General features: G+C 40.1%; 1 protein-coding gene across 15 annotated transcripts in view; it reads right to left on the bottom strand.

Annotated features, from left to right (window-relative positions):
• The window catches only part of MTUS1 (microtubule associated scaffold protein 1), a 195,091-nt gene that overhangs the window by 25,596 nt on the left and 149,800 nt on the right, over nucleotides 1-19,695 (bottom strand). For 14 of the 15 annotated variants that reach the window (XM_017963732.4, XM_078347416.1, XM_035270184.3 and 11 more), the window contains 2 exons: nucleotides 12,517-12,731; nucleotides 2,798-2,864 (listed from right to left, as the gene is read on the bottom strand). In XM_017963732.4, coding sequence (XP_017819221.4) covers nucleotides 2,798-2,864; nucleotides 12,517-12,731 — 282 coding nt within the window. Of the gene's footprint in view, nucleotides 1-2,797; nucleotides 2,865-3,894; nucleotides 4,132-12,516; nucleotides 12,732-19,695 lie in introns of those variants that run through there. The other variant, XM_035270190.3, reaches the window with a different exon arrangement.

Here is a 19,695-nt window from a genome sequence, read left to right as displayed (position 1 = left end):
TTACCCAAGAAAACAGAAAACATATTATACTATTTTTCCATAGGAAGCAGAAAAGATTCTCTGCAATTACGGACTTTATACCATAAGAGGTAAGGTATAAAGAAACGTGACAAGAAAACACAAGAGGCAGTAAATACGTCAACGTAGAGTATCAAAGAATCACTGGACCAAAGGGACCCTCTTAAGAGTTTTTGCAGAAGCAAAGTACCAGTCCTTCCATGAAAGTGTGAAAAAGCGTAAGAAGGACACAGCAGACATTTGACCACGTGCAGGGGATCACATCTGTAATCCCAGCACTTGGGAGGCTGAGGCCGGCGGATCACTTGAATCAAGCATTCCTGGCCAACATGGTGAAACCCCATCTCTACTAAAAATACAAAAATTAGCCCAGCGTGGCTCAGACAGCAGATACACACAGGCTGCACTGGAGGCTAGCTGGCTTCACTTGGTGGTATAGGATGCTGCCAGAGAGTGAGAGTGAGAGAACAACGAGAAAGTCAGTGGCTGGTGGGGACAGCTGGAGGCCATTAGATTCGAAAGGTGGAAAGGGCTTCCTGCACCGCTTCATCACAAGTGTTTGTAGGTTTCACTTCCCTCCCCTTACAGAACCAAAACCCTTCTCCAAACAGAGAAGGGCTGCCATCAGATGTATGCCCGATGCAACAGCGGCAATGACACATTCCCTAAGAGGCCAGTGCTGGGTGACTGAGGATCTGGACAGGCCACCCACTATACCAACACTCCGGCGGCAGAGAAGCAACACACCAGGCAGCCTCCTTGTCACGGACAGAAAGGTGACCGTGGGCACAGACGGTTACAGCTATTTCCTGTCAGGCTACTTGGCTCACTAGAGGTGCTGAATCCCTGGACCCCAACTGCAATCACTTAATTGTGCTGTCCACTAAACTGTAAAAAGAGTAGCCTGCATTCAAGCAGAGTGAATGGCAACAGTGTTCCATTCTCATTTCTGCCTTGTCTTAGGAGAACGGTTGAAACGTGAATCTCTAGATAGGCTCACCTCCACTTCCACTGGGTTATAATGAACTCTGGAACACACACACAAAAGGCCTCTTTCCTGATCTTCATACTCTCTATTAATTACATTATTTAAGGCACGGACAAAAGCAAATTGCATTGGTTATTTAGGCAATCATAAGGGCAGCTGTCAAGTCAAGTCACATGGCAGAAAGCCTGCCAAGTCTGAGAGCTGGGCTATCTCTCAGCTGGGGTTTCCTTGAACTGTTTTACCAGAACTCTCAAGTCTTTGGGATTCTGAAGTTTCCATCTATGTTAAAATTCCTTTTCCATAAAGAGGACTTCATTTCCACAGCCTAAAATAAGATCAGGACTGAGGTCTTGGCTAGGTATTAAGAATCTGGACAGTTAGTCAGGGATTTGGCCTCGCCTCCCATTGGAAGGGGAAAAGGGAAGAGAAATCCAGAGTCTTTAAAAAAAAAAAAAAGACAGAGTCTTGCCCTGTTGCCCAGACTTGAGTGCAGTGGCACAATGATAGCTCACTGCAGCCTCAAACTCTTGGGCTCAAGCAATCTTCCCACCTCAGAATCCCGAGTAACTGGGAGAGCATGAACACACCACCATGCTTGGCTGATTTTTAAATTATTTTTTGTATAGTCAGGGTCCTGCTGTATTGCTCAAGTTTGTCTCAAACTTCTGGCCTCAAGTGATCCTCCCACCTCAGCCTCCCAAAGCACTGGGATTATAGGTGTGAGCTGCTGCACCCAGCCCAGAGAAAAAGTCTTGTCCCCACATTCACTGCTCTTTGATTTTTGCCCTGGTGAAGGTGAGAGAATCAAGAGTGTTCAAATCCAGCAAATCAGATTGGCAGTGTTTAAACTCTGGTCTTGTCCAAAAGAGAAATGGGAAGTTTTGCCTAGAGTTGAGTGAACACAATTTGCTTCTCTGGTTGTTACCTTGCATTATTCATACAACATACCTGGGCATATTTTGGTGGAGTCTGTAACGTGCGCAGAAAGCTGCAGGGGTAAGGAACTCAGCCCTTGGACGATCAGCTCCAGATCTGGCTGAAGCTAAAGCAGGAAGGTGATTCCCTAGGCAGAGAAGCCCAGGGCAGAGAGCGGAACCCCAAAATGGTCAGTTTACTCCAAGATGGGAGCTGACATAGAAAAGGCAGCGTTGTCTCTGTTCCATGAACCCTAAGGACTTCCAGGAGGGACTGGGACTAAAATAAGAGTTTAGCCTGGAAACTGTAGAGCTGGGTGGTGAGTGTTGCAGACATGGGCTCCCTGTGGAGCAGGGGAGGTGATTCACCATCAGCCCCCTCCAAGATTAGCATAGAATGTGCCTTTTTCAGACAGGTAGTCCTAATGGACAGCAGCCTTTCAACTTCATATTGACTACTCACAAACCATCCCTTGGAAGTATAATGTATTTACTATTACCAAGAGGGGAAACTTTCACTCTTCTCATAAGAAAAGTGGTTCCGGAAAAAAAAAAAAAAAGACAACATTATTTAACAGGAATTCATACAATTACAAAAATAATTCTGTCCCTCTTTTCAGCAAGAGAAATGTTTTGCTCATCAGAAGTTCTGCTAGGCTTAGTCAGATCAGTGCCAGGAATTCTGTGAAGTGGAGGTCAAGCTGCCAAGATTCAAAAGAAATGTCGATGGTAAGTGTTTGCACAGATACCAGGGAGGGAGTGCTAACAGCTCCCAGCATGCACCTCCAGCCACACTGCAGACAGGACAACAAAATTTTCCAGTGTTCCCCTTGTCCCATAAAATTTAACAACAACAACAACAAGAAAAAGCTCTTACCTAGCTCTCCCCGGAGGTTAACAAGTTCTTGAGATAGGGTTTTGTGTTGTTTCAGCGCTTCCTCCCGCTGCGGAAAACACACATCAAGTTACTAATGTTTTCAGGAGGGTCCCTGTCAGTAACGTACACATTTGTTATCACTAGGAAAACGAGACCCCAGGATTGAGAAGCCAAGATAGGAATCATTTAGGCTAACAATTTGTGTTGTTGAAAGAAACATGGTTGTCCCTTCGTTGTTAAGGAAATTAATCTTGGAAAAATCTGTATTTTCGCAGGTCCCAGTGAAACTTTTGTTTGAAGCAGTGAATGCCCCATTTATAAATATTAACTTTGAGCCAGTCTTCACTGCTGATCCACAGAGCCTTTCGGCTAATGCATACTGTACTTAAGACGTAATGCATTCTCCTCCTCCAAGGGCAATAAACATCTAATCAGTCTAAGATAAATATTTAATGTTATAAACATAGGCACATATATGCACTTTGTCCCATATTTGCAAATAAAAAAGTTTTGTTACAACACCAATCCTTCTAAAAGAAAGACAAGAAGTTTGTTATAAAGCTACAGCAGAAAGATAATCCTTTAAAGAGAAAACTAAATTAATTTTTTCAGCTCCGTACCATTTTCTGATGATTATGATATTTTGGATCAGTGATCATTCTAAATAGATGTTAGAAAAACAAACGAAAGAAAACCAGATGGCCGTTTTTAGTATTAGAGAAGCAATGATCAACCTTGAGGTAAAGAATAATTTTCAAGTTACCAGCAACTCACAGCAATCACACATACACACATACTTACACAAATACAGTAATTACATACAGTTCCTTAAAAGGTAGATTCCCTAGCACCAGGGAGTAACTAAAAAAAAAAAAAAAAATGAAGAATTTCAAAGCTGGCTGAAAAATGCCCTCACAAGGATCACCCAAGACGGAGCTCCCACCGCATCCTGATCACAGCCTTGAGGAGATCATGAGACGCAGCCTTTGCAGGCAAGAGTTGCTTGTCATTCAAAGCATTTTCCCGGAATTCCAGACAGCCTCTGCAGTAGTCCCTGACATTCTTCCAGAAAAGCACTATAAACAAATACTAATTACCCTTGTTGCTGCACATGGAGAATAGAGACACATTTTGCTGTTGGGGCAGCCCATTTTCCAGCTTCTGTCTCCAAGTCCCCCCACCCCTCGCACTGTCCAAGAAGCATACAGGTGCCTGCGCCACCCACCAGTCGGGTCTGTCTACATTCAAAGCTCTAGCAGGAGGCTCGCCATTGGCCCTCGGGCGTCTTACTTCATGTCCTGCAGGTTACCGTGCGCCTCCGATCCCTCTCTCACAGAAGCTGATACTGCAGCTTCTGCCTTTGGCACAGGCAGCCTGCGATTACTTAAAGCCACAGCCTTTCATTTATGAAAAATGAGAGCCAGGCATTAGACTGATCGATTGCCACTTAGTTAAATATCAGCTGCAAGGAGGGAAAGAAAAACTGACCCTCTCTGCTTGGATAATGGAGTTATTTTTAGACTTCGTGAGCCTTTTTCCTCCCCTCTCTAATTGAGGTCATTAGATGATCACACTTACTAACAGAAAAGGGAAACTTGTTCTTCAAAACCCATATACTAAATGAGGTTATGAACTAGGTGAAGGGCAAGGAAAGGGGCGTGCTGTCCTTTAGCATTTTAAATGACATTATGAAATGAGCGGTGTATCAAAATCAGTCCGAAGCGCTCATCTGAGAGGTGCAGATCCTATGTATTTTTGCTTTGTTCTCACCTCTCAGTAAGAGCTAAGGCAGTCAAGTCTAAATGCCAGCACTGAAACGTGGTCAACAGGAACTGGGATTTAAGAGACACTTTTCACTGAGTACCTTTCGGCCTCAGTGGTATTCTAAACCCTTGGTTTTTAAAAACATGGTATTAAGTTGTTCTGAAATCACCAATCATTGAGTCTGAGTTTCTAAAATTAATACGTGGTTTTCTAATGTAGAAATTAAAGTTTGAGGAAAATCAGCCTGCATAATAGAAGAAAAACAAAAAAAAGTATCATATATATTTCTCTTAATATCATAAATTTAAGTCTTAATTTTGTTTAGTAATCTACTTCAAGTAAATACCAGGAAGTTTTGTCACTCAAGTAACAGGAAAAACTAAGCACCCACAAGCAATCCTGAAACTCATGTGGTCAACTGGCTTAAAATGCACCTTTCAGTAGCGGCCAAGTTGCTAATAGAAGGAAGAGATGGCGAGAAAATTAAATCATTATTCAAATTTATGGAAACTAATGGGAAGATGAAAAAAAAATCAGAAATTATAGCTAGTATAATTTCAAAGAATAATTTTGTGAAAACGCTATGTTCTATTGCAAAAACACACCAGGTGACATTTTTGCTTATTCAAAGGGCTTTTGGGAAAGGGAGTTTCACTAAGCATGAGGACATTTCCCCAAACTTCTCCTCACTGCACTCCACGTTCCTGTCCTTAATGCCTCAGAAACCACCCACATCTTCCAACCTCTGTCAATCACAGTAACAGCAACAGGAAAACTTTGAGGTTATCTGTTATTCTTTGTCTAAATGGGCGGTGCAAAAATCAGTCGGTTCTTCCTTCGTTAGGTGTCTTGAATCCATTGCACTTTTTGTATTAGTGTTACTGCCGCTCTAGTCCTGATCCTAGCCCATTCCTGGATTATGCGAAGCATCCCTTCACCTTTCAGAGGGCTCTTAGATTATTAGTCCATATTCTCTGTATATATAAACTCCCTTGCTCACAAAGAGCCTTTTAAGTGCATTCGAAATAAATTTTAAAAAACCACTTCACCATAGTTCCCTGGACTTGAAACATTTAGCCTCCCCTGTAGCCTCCCAGCCTCTCTCCTGTGCAGGTCACATGGACCACGCATATCTCACCTCCAGTCTTGTCAACACCACCCTCTCTGGAATGCAGGGCTTTTCTTTACTGACTCACATAAACCTTCTGGGAATGCTAAATGTCACAGATACCATCCCCCTCCCCCAAATGCATAGAAAGGCCGTTTACCCTTCTAAATTGGTTGGTAACTTATTACTTCAAACTAATTAAGCAAGCATTTTTCATAGCAGATGCTGTGAAAATATGAAAGAAATGTAAGACACAGTCCCTGCCTTCAAGGAGTGTGGGACCTACCTAGAACTAAAACATGAAGGCCCAATTTTTTGGTCATCTATCAAGACAGATGACCTCGTTGGACAGGAAGAAGTACTGAAAAAAAAAAAACAAGTGCTTTAAATACATAATCCACAGGTGAAATGCTGACCCCAGTGCTCATACTCTAATAGACACATACTAAGTGTTAGTTTCCGCCTGACTCTCCCTGGTTGCTTGGCCTTTACAAATACTTACCCTTTACTTATAGATGATAAAATGCATTTAATGTCCCTTAGATACTGATGTACTGTTTCTTTTTACTCAGCTGCTCCTAGATCAGTGTTTCTGTCTGAGATGATAAACTCTTAACAGTCCAGATAACAGGCTGATTCCATTCTCTTTGTATCGTAACATGCAGAATTTCACACAATGTGAAAAGAGAGAAAGTAGGAATCTGGATGGGAAAATGCCTTTATGCTCATGCATTAAATACATGAAATGCTCCAAGAAAAAAAAAAAATGGATTCGCCATAATTGAATTAGGAGTCTGGCTGTGGTGCCATCGGTGTGGCTGCATTTTTGCTAGCCGCTGAGTATCATCAACAGCACAGGGGATCTTGCAGAGAAGAGCCACATCAGACAGCTCATACCTGTGCTGCAACTGACCTCCTCCCCATCACCCGCACAGAGAATTTGCTCAATGCATTTACATTTTTTTGTTCTGAGACAATTTTACTGCTAGTGTCATTCAAAATTCACCCTTTTTAAGGTGCTACTTTAGGTTAAATTCCACTTCCAAAAAATAAAAATAAAAAGGTCTGGAAGCACTTTGAAAAATCACTCAGAGGTTTGCAGAGGGTGAATTCAGTCCTGTTCAGGTTTACCTAGAAACCCAGCCATACAACCTTTTATGAAGAAACTGAAATTACTACCATCAATACTGTTGATTGCTTTGGCTATCTGTGCAGAATACTACCTGAGCAATGATAAACCAATAATTAGAAAAAACTAAAGTAACATTAGTGTGTCTTTTGAGAAACAAAGAGTGTTACATTAGTTTCCAGATTCATGGGACATTAGAATGCCTGATAAGTGATGAAATATGCCTGCCACTTAAGTGGGAAACTTACAGTTATTAAACAGACTTGCAACAAAAGGTAAAATATAGTTGCAAGATTCTCTTAACCATTTTTATCCATAATCCAAGGTTCTAATGCCATTTAGAAAGAAAATGTTAAGCTATAACAAAATATATACATATATATACATACACAATACCTATATACTATACATATATAAAAATACATAGACATACAATGTCTATATCATGTATATAAAATATAGATACACATTTTATACATATACAATATGTATGTATTTTGTACATATTGTACAAAATATGTACGCACGCGCACGCACACAAATATATACACACAGTATATATTCTTCTGTAATGGGAATGAGAACTAAAAGGTGATAGGAATTTTAAAAATTGCTTAACTTTGCCCATGATTTTGTGTCTCCGACTGTTTTATTTTTATTATATTTATTTATTTTTTTTTGAGACAGGGTCTCACGCTGTCACCCAGGCTGGAGTGCAGAGGTGCGATCCTGGCTCACCGCAACCTCTGCCTCTCGGGTTCCTGTGCCTCAGCCTCCTGAGTAGCTAGGACTATAGGCACGTGACACCACACCTGGCTAATTTTTCTATTTTTTTGATAGAGACGGGGTTTCGCCATGTTGGCCAGCCTGCTCTGGAACTCCTGACCTCAAGTGATCTGCCTGCCTCAGCATCCTGAAGTGTTAGGATTACAGGTGTGAGCCACCACACCCAGCCTCCAATTGTTTTATAATAGTGCTCAGCATACATTACACAATTAGTAAATATTTGTTGATTATAAAATAAAGAGAGCAAAGAACATGTACATAAGACTTTATGCTCATCCTACATCTGGAATTCCATCTACTCCGTTCATATGTTCACTCATATATACATTGTGTTGTCTATTAGAGCTGCTAAGGTGGTTTCTTAAGAAAGAACTAGATGCAAATCCTGCCCTCAGTAAACCTGCTATCTTAAAAAGCAAAAACAAGCATTAAACCACTATCTCTAATGTAACATAGACAATGAAAGAGATGCATATCTGCTCCTGGAATCCAGAGGTGAACAGAACATAGATCTAGAAGGCCAGGAAATCATTCATTAAAGACTGAGTTCTGGACTGGATGTGGTGGCTCACACATGTAATCTCAGCATTTTTGGGAGGCTGAGGCAGGTGTATTAACTGAGGTGAGGAGTTCAAGACCAGCCTGGCCAACATGGTGAAACCCCATCTCTAATAAAATTACAAAAATTAGCTGGGTATGGTGGTGGGCACCTGTAATCCAAGCTACTCAGGAGGCTGAGGCAGAAGAATTGCTTGAACCCAGGTGGCAGAGGTAGCAGTGAGCTGAGATTGCATCACTGCACTCCAGCCTGGGTGACAAGAGCAAGATGCTGTGTTAAAAAAAAAAAAAAGCGGGTTCTGGAGCTGTATTCAGTAGAGTCAGAATTCCTTGGGCATCCGGACCTAACTTTAGGTGTAAGGTGAAATTCACACACAGTACAATTGTCTGGGAAAGTCACTAAGAGCTTGCCATGTTGTGGACAGACAATGCGTCTCTCTGTAGAGCAAACCCGCTGAATTTCTCCTCTAGTGTTGGATCTACTCTTTCTCTAACTGAGTACCTGATAAAGGCCTTGGGTTGTGTTTAGGGGCCAGGATGCATGAGGGAAAAGTATCTTTAAACACTAAGATTGTGGAGAGTAAAGAGGGATCATGCCACAGGAGGTGCTGAGGAACTGAGCAGACACCTGAAAGAAGAGAGGACTCCTGACCTTCATCTCAAAGACTCCTGGGCTAGGAGGGCACACAAGGGGGACCTGTGTTCTTCATTTAATTTTCCTTTTCCTTTTTTTTTTTTTTTTTTTTTGATGGAGTCTTGCTCTATAGCCCAAGCTGGAGTGCAGTGGCATAATCTCTGCTCACTGCAACTTCCACATCCTGAGTTCAAGCGATTCTCCTACCTCAGCCTCCTGAGCGGCTGAGACTGCAGGCACATGGGTAATTTTACACGCCTGGGTAATTTTTGTAGTTTTAGTAGAGGTGGGGTTTCACCGTATTGGTCAGGCTGGTCTCAAACTCCTGACTTCAGGTGATCCACCTGCCTCAGCCCCCTAAAGTGCTGGGATTACAGGCATGAGCCACTGCGCCCAGCCTGCATTTGTCTTACTTTGGTTGTCCGTGGACTCAATCTATGTAAATTAAACGTAAATGGGGATGTGATGCTGCTGTGAAACAGATCTGAACATGTAGGTACTGGGGGCGAGGAGAGCAGCCCAGTGACGATATTTGGACAAAGGATGAAGTACAGGAAGTTTATAGGACATTTTTAGTTGACAGTGTCCTAGATCTAGGTTTACTTCCTGGTTCTCCTCTTGCTAGCTGTCTGATAGCAGGCAAATTACTTAACTCTATTCCTCAAGTTTCTTATTTGAAAATTCTAATTCGTGTCTTTGGTGAGGATTTAAATAAGGCAAGTAAGACTTTCTGGCACTTAGTAAATACTAGGTTGGTGCAAAAGTAATAGCAGCTTTTGCCATGATGGCAAAACAGAAATTACTTCTGCACCACACTAGTGTTCAATAAATCCCTCTTGCTTCACCTTCATCTCTTTATGTACAGCTACAGCATCTGGGCATGAGAGTAACATTAAAAGGGGCAGTTGCTGCCAAATGACAGAAAGCCTTATAGTCCCAGCTAAAAACCAGAGTCTTCCCAAAACAAAATAACAATGTGAGTTATGCAGGTAATTAAAATTTCCTAGTAGCCACATTGAAAAAAGCTGAAAAAGATGAAGCTAATTTTAATATTTTATTTAACCAAAAAATATATAAAATATTTCAACATATTCAATATGAAAATTATTAATGAGATACTTTACATCCTTTGCTGTCATTCTACATTTTTGGAATCCATGTGCATTTTACACTTATACCACGTATCTCAAGTCAACAGATTACATTTCAAATGCTCATAGTCTCATAAGTGGCTACCACACTGGACAGATCAGCTCTAAGATAAGGGAGAACTACTCTAAGATTTAATCAGCAGCATGGGATGCTTTGTGAAGAGGAAGCTGTCAGCAATGCTTGGGATGGATTATAGGGGAGAAAGAGTGCAAGCCTAACGACTGGTTAAAAAGTTGCTATCATAGGTCGGCCTGGGTGGCTCACGCCTGTAATCCCAGCACTTTGGGAGACTGAGGCGGGTGGATCACCTAAGGTTAGGAGTTCAAGACCAGCCTGGCCAACATGGCAAAACCCTGTCTCTACTAAAAAAAAAAAATACAACAACTAGCCAGGTATGGTGATGGGCAACTGTAATTCCAACTACTTGGGAGGCTGAGGCAGGAGCATCACTTGAACCTGGTAGGCAGAGATTGCAGTGAGCCGAGATCATGCCATTGCATTCCAGCCTGGGTAATAGAGTGAGACTCCATCTCAAAAAAAAAAAAGTTGCTATCATAATCTAGTGGACAGCTAGCTATCCAGTGTCTGGGCAAGGATGACATTAGTGGGAATGGCAAAGACATAGGAAGGGGAGAAACACTGAAATGAGAGTTCACAGGACTTGACTGACATCATGAGAAGGATAAAGGAAAGAAAACAGTTGAGGACGGGGGCCATTAGGCTGAATATAGTAAAATAAAATAATTGGTTTTTCTCTAAATATCAAAACTAATTGTTCCCTACATTTCATAGTACATAGTTTCTAGTTAGCTTAGTTGGTTATACAAACACACTCTTGAGTTCCTTTCTTACAAATGAAAGAGAAACAATAATACCATATATTATTACTGTCACTAAAAAATTAGGTAGTCTCCATCTTCCTCAAAAAAGAAAAATAATAATCTGGGCCAGGCATGGTGGCTCACGCCTGTAATCATAGCATCTTGGGAAGCTGAGGCGGGCTGATAACCTTGTGTTAGGACTTCGAGACCAGCCTGACCAACATGGAGAAACCCCATCTCTACTAAAAAAAAAAAAAAAAAAAAAAATAGCCAGGCTGGTGGTGCATCCCAGCTGAAGCAGGAGAACTGCTTGAACCTAGGAGGTAGAGGATGCGGTAAGCCGAGATTGCACCATTGCACTCCAGCCTGGGCAACAAAAGCAAAACTCCGTCTCAAAAAAAAAAAAAAAAAAATCTGGAGAAAGCTGTACAATATTCATCAAGAATTCATTGAAACTGTCTACTATTCTGGTAGTAGCAGAGTTTCCTCTCTCCCCCCGCTGCCTCAACAGGCAACCATATCATAGGGGCCTCTGTATGAAACCAGGACAGGTTTGTGGATCTGAAATGAACTACAGAACAACCAAATTGAACAATTTTCTTTTTGCTTTTAATTTTTATTTTTTTCCTCTGTTGCCTAGACTGGTCTTGAACTCCTGGCCGCAAGCAGTCCTCTCTTTTCGGCTTCCCAAAATGTTGGGATTACAGGCATGAGCCATAGTACTTGGCCAGTTTTTTTCCCCTTTGCATTATCGTGTATATCCACCTGTAAAACTGTGATTAAAAAATATCTAAGGAGCTCAAGTTATATTCTCTTATCAGTTTCCCCCTTAATTACAGATTTATTGCTATATCAATAACATGTTGATATAAACTTGGTTTTCTCGATGAATTTTAACCAGTTCCTGAAGTAACATCCCTGAAGAATATTAGGGAAGAGTAACAACACAGCAAATCTGCTTTGCTTTTGTTGCACTACAGAGATTATTTTAGAAATAGATGGAAAGAATCCCCAGATATGATTCTGGGAGATACCTCCAAAGTGTTCTTTAATCCATAAATATAACCAACCTCATTTTTCACAGCATTAAACTAAGTGTGATATGAAAAGCTATACACAGGCTGAGCATGGTGGCTCATGCCTATAATCCCAGAAGTTTGGGAGGCCCAGGCAGGCAGATCACCTGGGGTCGGGAGTTCGAGACCAGTCTGGCCAATGTGGAGAAACGCCATCTCTACTAAAAATACAAAAACTTAGCTGGGTGTGGTGGTGCATGCCTGTAATCCCAGCTACTCGGGAGGCTGAGATAAGAGAATCACTTGAACCTGGGAGGCAGAGGCTGTGGTGAGCCGAAATTGCACCATTGCACTACAGCCTGGGCAACAAGAGCGAAATTCCATCTCAAAAAGAAAAAAAAGAAAGAGGAAAACTACACACAGACAGAAAAAATCAGTGAAAAAATGCTAATGCTAGTTTAGGTGTAGAGGCATACAGCAGTGTAACAGGCAATTATGTTTTTGCTGCCACCATTCTAACCAAGAGACTCCAGGGGAGAAAAACAAGGTGAGAAGATGTTTTCATCCCAAATTTCTAGAGACAGACTCAGGTATCTGGTGAATTGACAAAAATGTAACGGGATGAATTACACCTAATCTTTTCCATCATTTACCTAAAGATACTCCCAAGGCAGGCTCATAAGCAAGGTTCTCCCTGTGCCCCACCCCCGACCTCAATGAGAAAGGCTCTTTCTAGGATGCACATCCTTACCTCAGACAGTAGATGCTGAATCACAACTGTCAGTGCCTCAAACTTGGTATTACCACAGGCGAGAAGCTGCTTGAGCTGCAGGATAAATCCGCTTTGTTTTTCACATTTTGTTTTATATTGCGCCAATTCAAGTGTTTTCTCAGAGGACAGCACATCGGGAGCCGTCTGAGTCTGGATGCATAAACTTCGGGGATTCTTTTGCCTGCCCTTTTCAACTGCAAAAGGAATTAACATAGGCACAAAGATAGGTGAGGTTAATTTCTAAAATCACCACCAGGGTTCAGAAACAACCAGAGAAGCCACGGAAATGCATTTAAGTTATGTTTCTGTAAGGAATGCATATGGATGAGAACTGGAATGAGTCAGAGATCTAGATGGTTGGAATTCACGAACACAGACAGTGACTTCAGTTTTGACTTTACAAGATTTAGCGGAACAGAGAATCAGGAACAGGACACAAATAGATTTGGCAACCCAGAAACACAAAAACTGTGCAAAACGATGTTATTCTCCTGGTTTCTCATTTTCCGGTTAAATTGGTAGAGAAATCTGACTGATGAGAAGACTGACTTTTCTGATCTCACATGCTGAAGGAAACACACAAATCATTAGACCTAAAATTAAATGTCTTTCTCTACTCCCATACATTTTCTATAAGTTTCTCATCTTTTCCCTGATGATGGCCTAGTCATTTCCCAATCTCTAATAAATCTTTACATCGAAAATAGACTTTGCCTCTTTAAGTTCACTGTTAGGAGTACTATACTCTTGACTATACTATTCCATTTTCCCTCAAACAGAAGCTTTGTTGGTCTTTTCTCCCAGGCACTAATAACGGCTTCAATAAGTTTTCTAAAGCACATGCTAACACTCTAAATCCACCGAAATGCCATGATAAGTGATTCTTCCCTTCCTGTGCTATGGTGCCCTGGGCATTACCCTGCTTTAAATAAAAAACTGTTCAGTCTTGAAACCATTCCAAATGTGTCAGTCACTTTGAGTATCAAACAGAATTGGAAAAACAGGAAATGAACTGCTTAGCTTCTTGAAATAAACAAGCCAAGTAATCAAAACAAATCTAAATCTGAGAAAAAGACACAAGAAACAAACAAAAAAAACTTTAACAGTCTCCCACAAACTATGGCACCCACACTTTGGTAACAAGCAAATCTTAGACACCTTTTAAAGAAATTCAGTAATTATTGCCTCTAATTTTTCAGGAAGAGCAAACTACTACAGTGATTGCTTAAAGAAAAATAAAGAAACATCAATACTCATGTTCTAAGAATAAATGGCAAAATCTATTGAATAAACTCTAAGTTTTAAAATCAGAAAAAAGGGCTCTTATTTTCTATGGCTGCACTGCATTGTTAAATTACTCATATTTGTATTAATACTTATTAATTCTCAGTTCCAAAATGATGAAAATATCACTTGTTCCACTGCGTCTTTTTAATACTTGACAAGATGAAGTATTTACTTATTACTCTTTATTAGTAATTATTAGTAGCTTATCAATAACTGTCACTTCCATAGATGTAGAAAATAGCCAAGTTAATGTCATATTACAGTCCTGAAGAACGAATTATTAGTCACTTGCTGCATTAAGGAAACATAATCTAAATAATTGACCATGAGATTAGTATTCTTTTATGTCATTTCCTAAATGTTTTTAGAAACTGTCCCATAACATATAATGATAATACACAGTGTGTTGCTGATCACAGCGTGTTCTCACTTTCCTTCTCTTTTCATCCTCCCAATAACCCCACATAGGGAAGAGGAGGCTTATGGGTGTGAAAGGTCTTATCTGGGTGTAGACAACTTCTATGGGAATCCAGATTCAAAGCCAGAACCCAGGCCTTTGATGCCAAGTCTCTGCTGTTCCCACACATTTCGGAAAGAGGATTAGGCAGTGATATAATATATGACATACATAAAAATATTTATGCAATAAATCTAGTATCTTAATACATTCAAGCCCATTATCTGATATTTTAACAAAACCACATATAAACATCTGTGTGCTATATAATTTTATAAACAAAAATTTTTAAATTATTTGACTATCTAGAATTTACTGCAACAAATATAAACACAAGTTCATTCTCCTAAAATCATTTCTATATATCCTATCAAATTAGTTAAAATTTATTTATTGATAACTGCTTTATCATTTCCTGAGTCCTGAATAACACTGTTTTTCTTTCTAGAATTTCTATGCTAATTAAAGTTATTTTTAACATAATTTTGGAGCTTTAAAACTATCAGTTTATAATTATTTACAAAATCTGAGTGGTGAATCTCTTACGTTAATATTTTGGAAACAATATTCTTTTAGATTCTTGCTTTTTGCTTATAAATCCGTAACAAAAATATCACAGAATACATGTAATTGTACTAACAATGTTTACTTTTGAAGGGAAAGTAACAGGAATCAGATAGCTAAAAGGTATACTAAAGCATTTTTTATGCTTTTTAACCATGAGGTAAACATATTACCTATTCAAAAGTTAAATATAAGAAGTAAATTATTTAAAAGATAAAGTGAAATTTGAGGACATACATTTTTTATGTAATACTTAGCTATCAAGAAAATAGTCTATGCAGAATTTTTTCCTTGGGGAAACTACACAGGAATATAAACATTATACAAAGTTAGTGATAACTCTGAACAGAATACTTTTACGATTAAGGAGGAAAGGACACATTGACATATTCATCTAAGAGTACATGTCTTCAAATTTTAAAATGAGAGCACATAAGCAAACAGACCGCCCTCTACATGAAGCTGGAAACTCATGCTGTGCACTCAATCTTCTGCTCCATCTACTGTGCTCCCCAAGGATGAAGTGTGACCACATGGCAGACGATGACCCAGTTTCCGTATCTTTCCCACTCCCCACACTCCTGGCTCAGCTGAAGCTCAGAGATGATGCAAAAATCTCCAATGATGCTCAGAGTCCCAAGGCTCATAAATAGGTACTTCACAGAACTGAGAAGCCAGGGGTTTCCCTTAAACCCTGCAGGATTCATTAGTCACACGAAATTGGCATAATAGCCAAACTTTGCCCTTATCCCCGTTTATCAGCATGTTACTGTTTTGGTAACAAACATTTTATCTTTTATACAATAGTATAAAATACTTTATTTATTGTACCTATTAACAGAACATGTTCTGAATTCAAAGGACCTATTTAATCAGAAAGCTTAAAATTAAATGTGAACTTCTACATCGATTCAGATTTTTCTCAACAAGATAATTACCACCATCAGCTGGATCCAGCCTTACTGGGAATCATTATAATGAAATGACAACCTCCATCAGGAAAACAAAGGCCAGAACCAAACACATTTGCTCATTTGGAAAACAGTTGGGTAACACTGCTGGCTATCTTTGTTTTCTACTCAGAAAACTCAGTTTAATAAAATTTAAAACTAGTGCAACGAAGTAACGTATCCTCTTCTTAAAGAAAGGAGTTGGTTAAAGAGGAAGATGCCCATTTCTCACTCAAGTCACTTAGGCAAATGGACCTCCATATCTCAAGACCGAAAACAATTTTGAGAGAAAAACCTACCCATGAAGACATGGACTAACCATCACCACATATTAGCAGCTGAGGACACATCCATTCTAGCCCAAACAAGTCATGCGCTTCCTGTATCTGCTGGCTTTCCCAATTACTAAAATCAAGTTAGAGACAAGACCTACTGAGGAAGTTTGCCTTAGGTTCCATGAAACACTAAACACAGAATTTGGAAACTACTGTTGTCTACTTTTGTGTCCACTCATTGACCTTCTCACTCACTCATAAAATATAGTCATTAAAATCTACCATGAGGGCGCTACTGTGGTGGGTGTGCACCTGCCCTGGTGCTTTGGGGGATGGGAAAGGTATCACCTAAGAGGGTGGTACTGCCCAGAGAGGCACAAAGATACCAAAGACCTCTGTGGATTCATGCTTCTCTGGTGCTCATCTCTTCGACTCCAAGTACCAACCTATCTGTATAAAGGTGACAGTCATAGACTGGATGGTGTGTGCTTTCCACAACATGTTGCATTAAAAACTAATGTTTGTGGGTTGACAAAACATAGGCTATGAACTCAGAGGCTAGTGAAGGGTCTCTTCATCTCTTTTAGCAGTGTGGACAGACTGAAAATTCCCTTCTTTTTGCCCTATCTAATCCTACACATCTAAAAGCCCTCATAGGGACTGCTACACACAGGTTCTTTCTGTCAGTGTCTCCCCAGCATCTGGTGGCAGGTGCTTATCCTGGGATATTTCAATAAAAACAAAGCATTAAAATCAGAATTACTGGAAATTGTTTTCTGGTAAAAGTGAGTACCCAGTATGAAATGATCACCCAAATGACTACTGCTCAACCTGTAAACATCGACGGGATGCCTTCTTTATAGACTGGCACTTGCTCTGAAGAAACGGTGTGGATGAGACAGCCATATGCCATCCACGATGGGAAAACGATTTGACAATTATCTGCTAAAGTCATGTGTACAGTGTGTGGGAGTACAGCAGAGAAACGCCTAGATCTGCGGCAGTCAAGAAAGGGTTCCCAGGGCAGTCTGGATGGACATTTGCACTTCTGGCAGAGAGAAGCAGAGGACAGGCAGAGAAAGGGCACTGCAGGGAGATGAAGCCACCAAACACAAAGGTAAAACAGGGCAAGAGTCCCAGAAGCCTGGCTGTCAGCACTGCCAGTACTCCCAAAGCTAAAGTCAAATGAAGCCATGAAAACCAACAGGTGTGAGAGCATGGAGACCATGCAAGGTTTTATCTTGGAGCAGGCAGAGAAGAGCCTCAGCGAGGGCCTGGAGCCACAGTACAGGAGGCTCAGCAGAGCAAGACCAGGAGCAGAGAGGACAGGAAGGAGATCCTGGAAGAGAATCTCCTGGGCAGTGAGAACAGGCAGGGAAAGAGGAATGTGCACAGGGGGCCTGAGTGGCCACCTGGATCCAGGGACATCCAGGATGAGTCCCAGGTTTCCAGCACCTTCCTCATCATATCAAGGGGAGAAGATGAGTGTGTGAGAATGAGGTGAGGGCAGAGAGGGAGGAAGAGTTTGGGGTGTGATGTGTTGAGGAAGGTGTTATGCCATTCTCGAACACTCTACTTTTGATTGTCTAAAAACAGCCTTTTCTAAAGTCACCTGCTTTCCACATTTAATCACTGCCACGTAATTCTCCTGAGGAGTAATCAGCTCTTTATCTCCCAATGTCCTGAAGACTGCCCCACCCCTAGCAGAAGAATATGACTGCACGCACCTTCTAGTCACAGCAATTTAACAATGAGCGCTTGGTAACCTATGCAATCTCACATACAATTTTTTAAACTTACCTTTTGTGTCAATTATGAGTTTGTTTGTATAAAGTTTTCTAGTGTTCATTAGCTGAATACTCTAAGAGTTAACAGTAATAATAATTTAGGAGACATTTTTCTATTTCTAGGTAGATATAGCATTTACTGAATATGGAAAAATCTTAAGCTCAGCAAAGCAGTGTTCAGACATTTAAAATTATCCAAGCCAATTCTTTGTTGAGGGTGGGAGGAGGCTTTAAGATGCCTCAGCATTTAAACTTTTCATTACTATATTGGTAGAATTTGTTGCAATAGCTCATATACGAAAAGTGGTTCTACTTCTTTTCTTCACATTAAAAACAGATTAGAGAATGGAAAGCATATTCATATAAAAATTTCTGTTTTGGGTTAATTATGCTTACAAAATGTTTCCTGAAGCAACAGTTCGAACTTGCCTGTAACTATTTGTCCCATAGCTGACAGGAAAAAAGCAGATTTCTCATGCTCTTATGTACCTAAAATGGACTACTCACTCGAAGTAGAGTTAATACAAATTCACCACCTTCAGAAGTACTTTTAAGAAGGCATTGCCTCCCTCTTACAGCAACCAAAACAGCATGGCACTGACCTAAAAATAGACACACAGATCAATGGAACACAACAGAGAACCCAGAAATAAAACCACATGCTTACAACTAATTCATCCTTGGCAAAGTTGGCAAAAATGCATACAATGGGGAAAGGACACCCTATTCAATAAATGGCACTGGGAAAATTAGAAGAGAGAAACTGAAGCCCTATCTCTTATCAGATGCAAAAATTAACTCAAGACAGATTTACGACTTAAATGTAAGACCTGAAACTATAAAAATCCCTAGGGGGGGGAAAAAACTAGGAAAAACTCTTCAGGATATTGGCTGAGGCAAAGAATTCATGACTAAGATCTCAAAAGCAAATACAACAAAAACAAAAATAGACAAATGGGACTTAAACTAAAAAGCTTCCTCACAGTAACATAGACAGAGGAAACAGACTACCTATAGAAAGGGAGAAAAGATTTGCAAACCACGCATTTGACACAGATCTAATATTCAGAACTTATAAGGAACACCAACCACTCAACAAGAAAAAATACAACCCAATAAAAAGTGGGTGATGGACATGAATAGATGTTTCTCAAAAGACACAGAAGCAGCCAACATATTAACAAATGCTCAACATCAATCATCATCAGAGAAAAGCAAATTAAAACCACAGTGAGATACCATCTCATACCAGCCAGAATGGACATTACCAAAAAGTCAAAAAACAACAGATGTTGGCAAGGAGGCAGAGAAAAGGCAATGCTTATACACTGTTGGTGGGAATGTGAACTAGTACAATCTCTATGGAAAACAGTATGGAGATTCCTCAAAGAACTAAAAATAGAACTACCATTCAGCCCAGCAATCCCACTACTTTCCCAAAGGAAAAGAAAAAAAAAAAAAAAAAAAGCACTGTCTTAAAACAGAATGAAAATTAAAATAGCCAATTTAAACATTAAATATTAGAAATATTTATAATACAAACAGTAAATAAAAAGATGACATCATTCTCCAAATACTAAGCAGCCAAGGACAAGCCATCTGGAACAGAGGTACCTAGGACTCTGGTCACCATAGAGAAAAAAGGCAAATCTCTCACCCAAAACAGAAAGCTCCATTAGTCTTAATTTTCCACAGAGTTTATAAACATCACATAATTGCTGTTTATAAAAAGACCTTTGTTTTCTAAAGTAACTCAAAGTGTTGCCTAAGATAAACACAAATATGACATTCAATGCTAGACACCTTTAAAATCACAACTGTTATGTTTCTACTAGAGA

Source organism: Callithrix jacchus, chromosome 13 (genome assembly GCF_049354715.1).
Source record: "Callithrix jacchus isolate 240 chromosome 13, calJac240_pri, whole genome shotgun sequence".
NCBI lineage: Eukaryota > Metazoa > Chordata > Mammalia > Primates > Cebidae > Callithrix > Callithrix jacchus.
The sequence above is the reverse complement of the archived record's forward strand: the minus strand, read 5'-3'. Positions and strand labels throughout refer to the sequence as shown.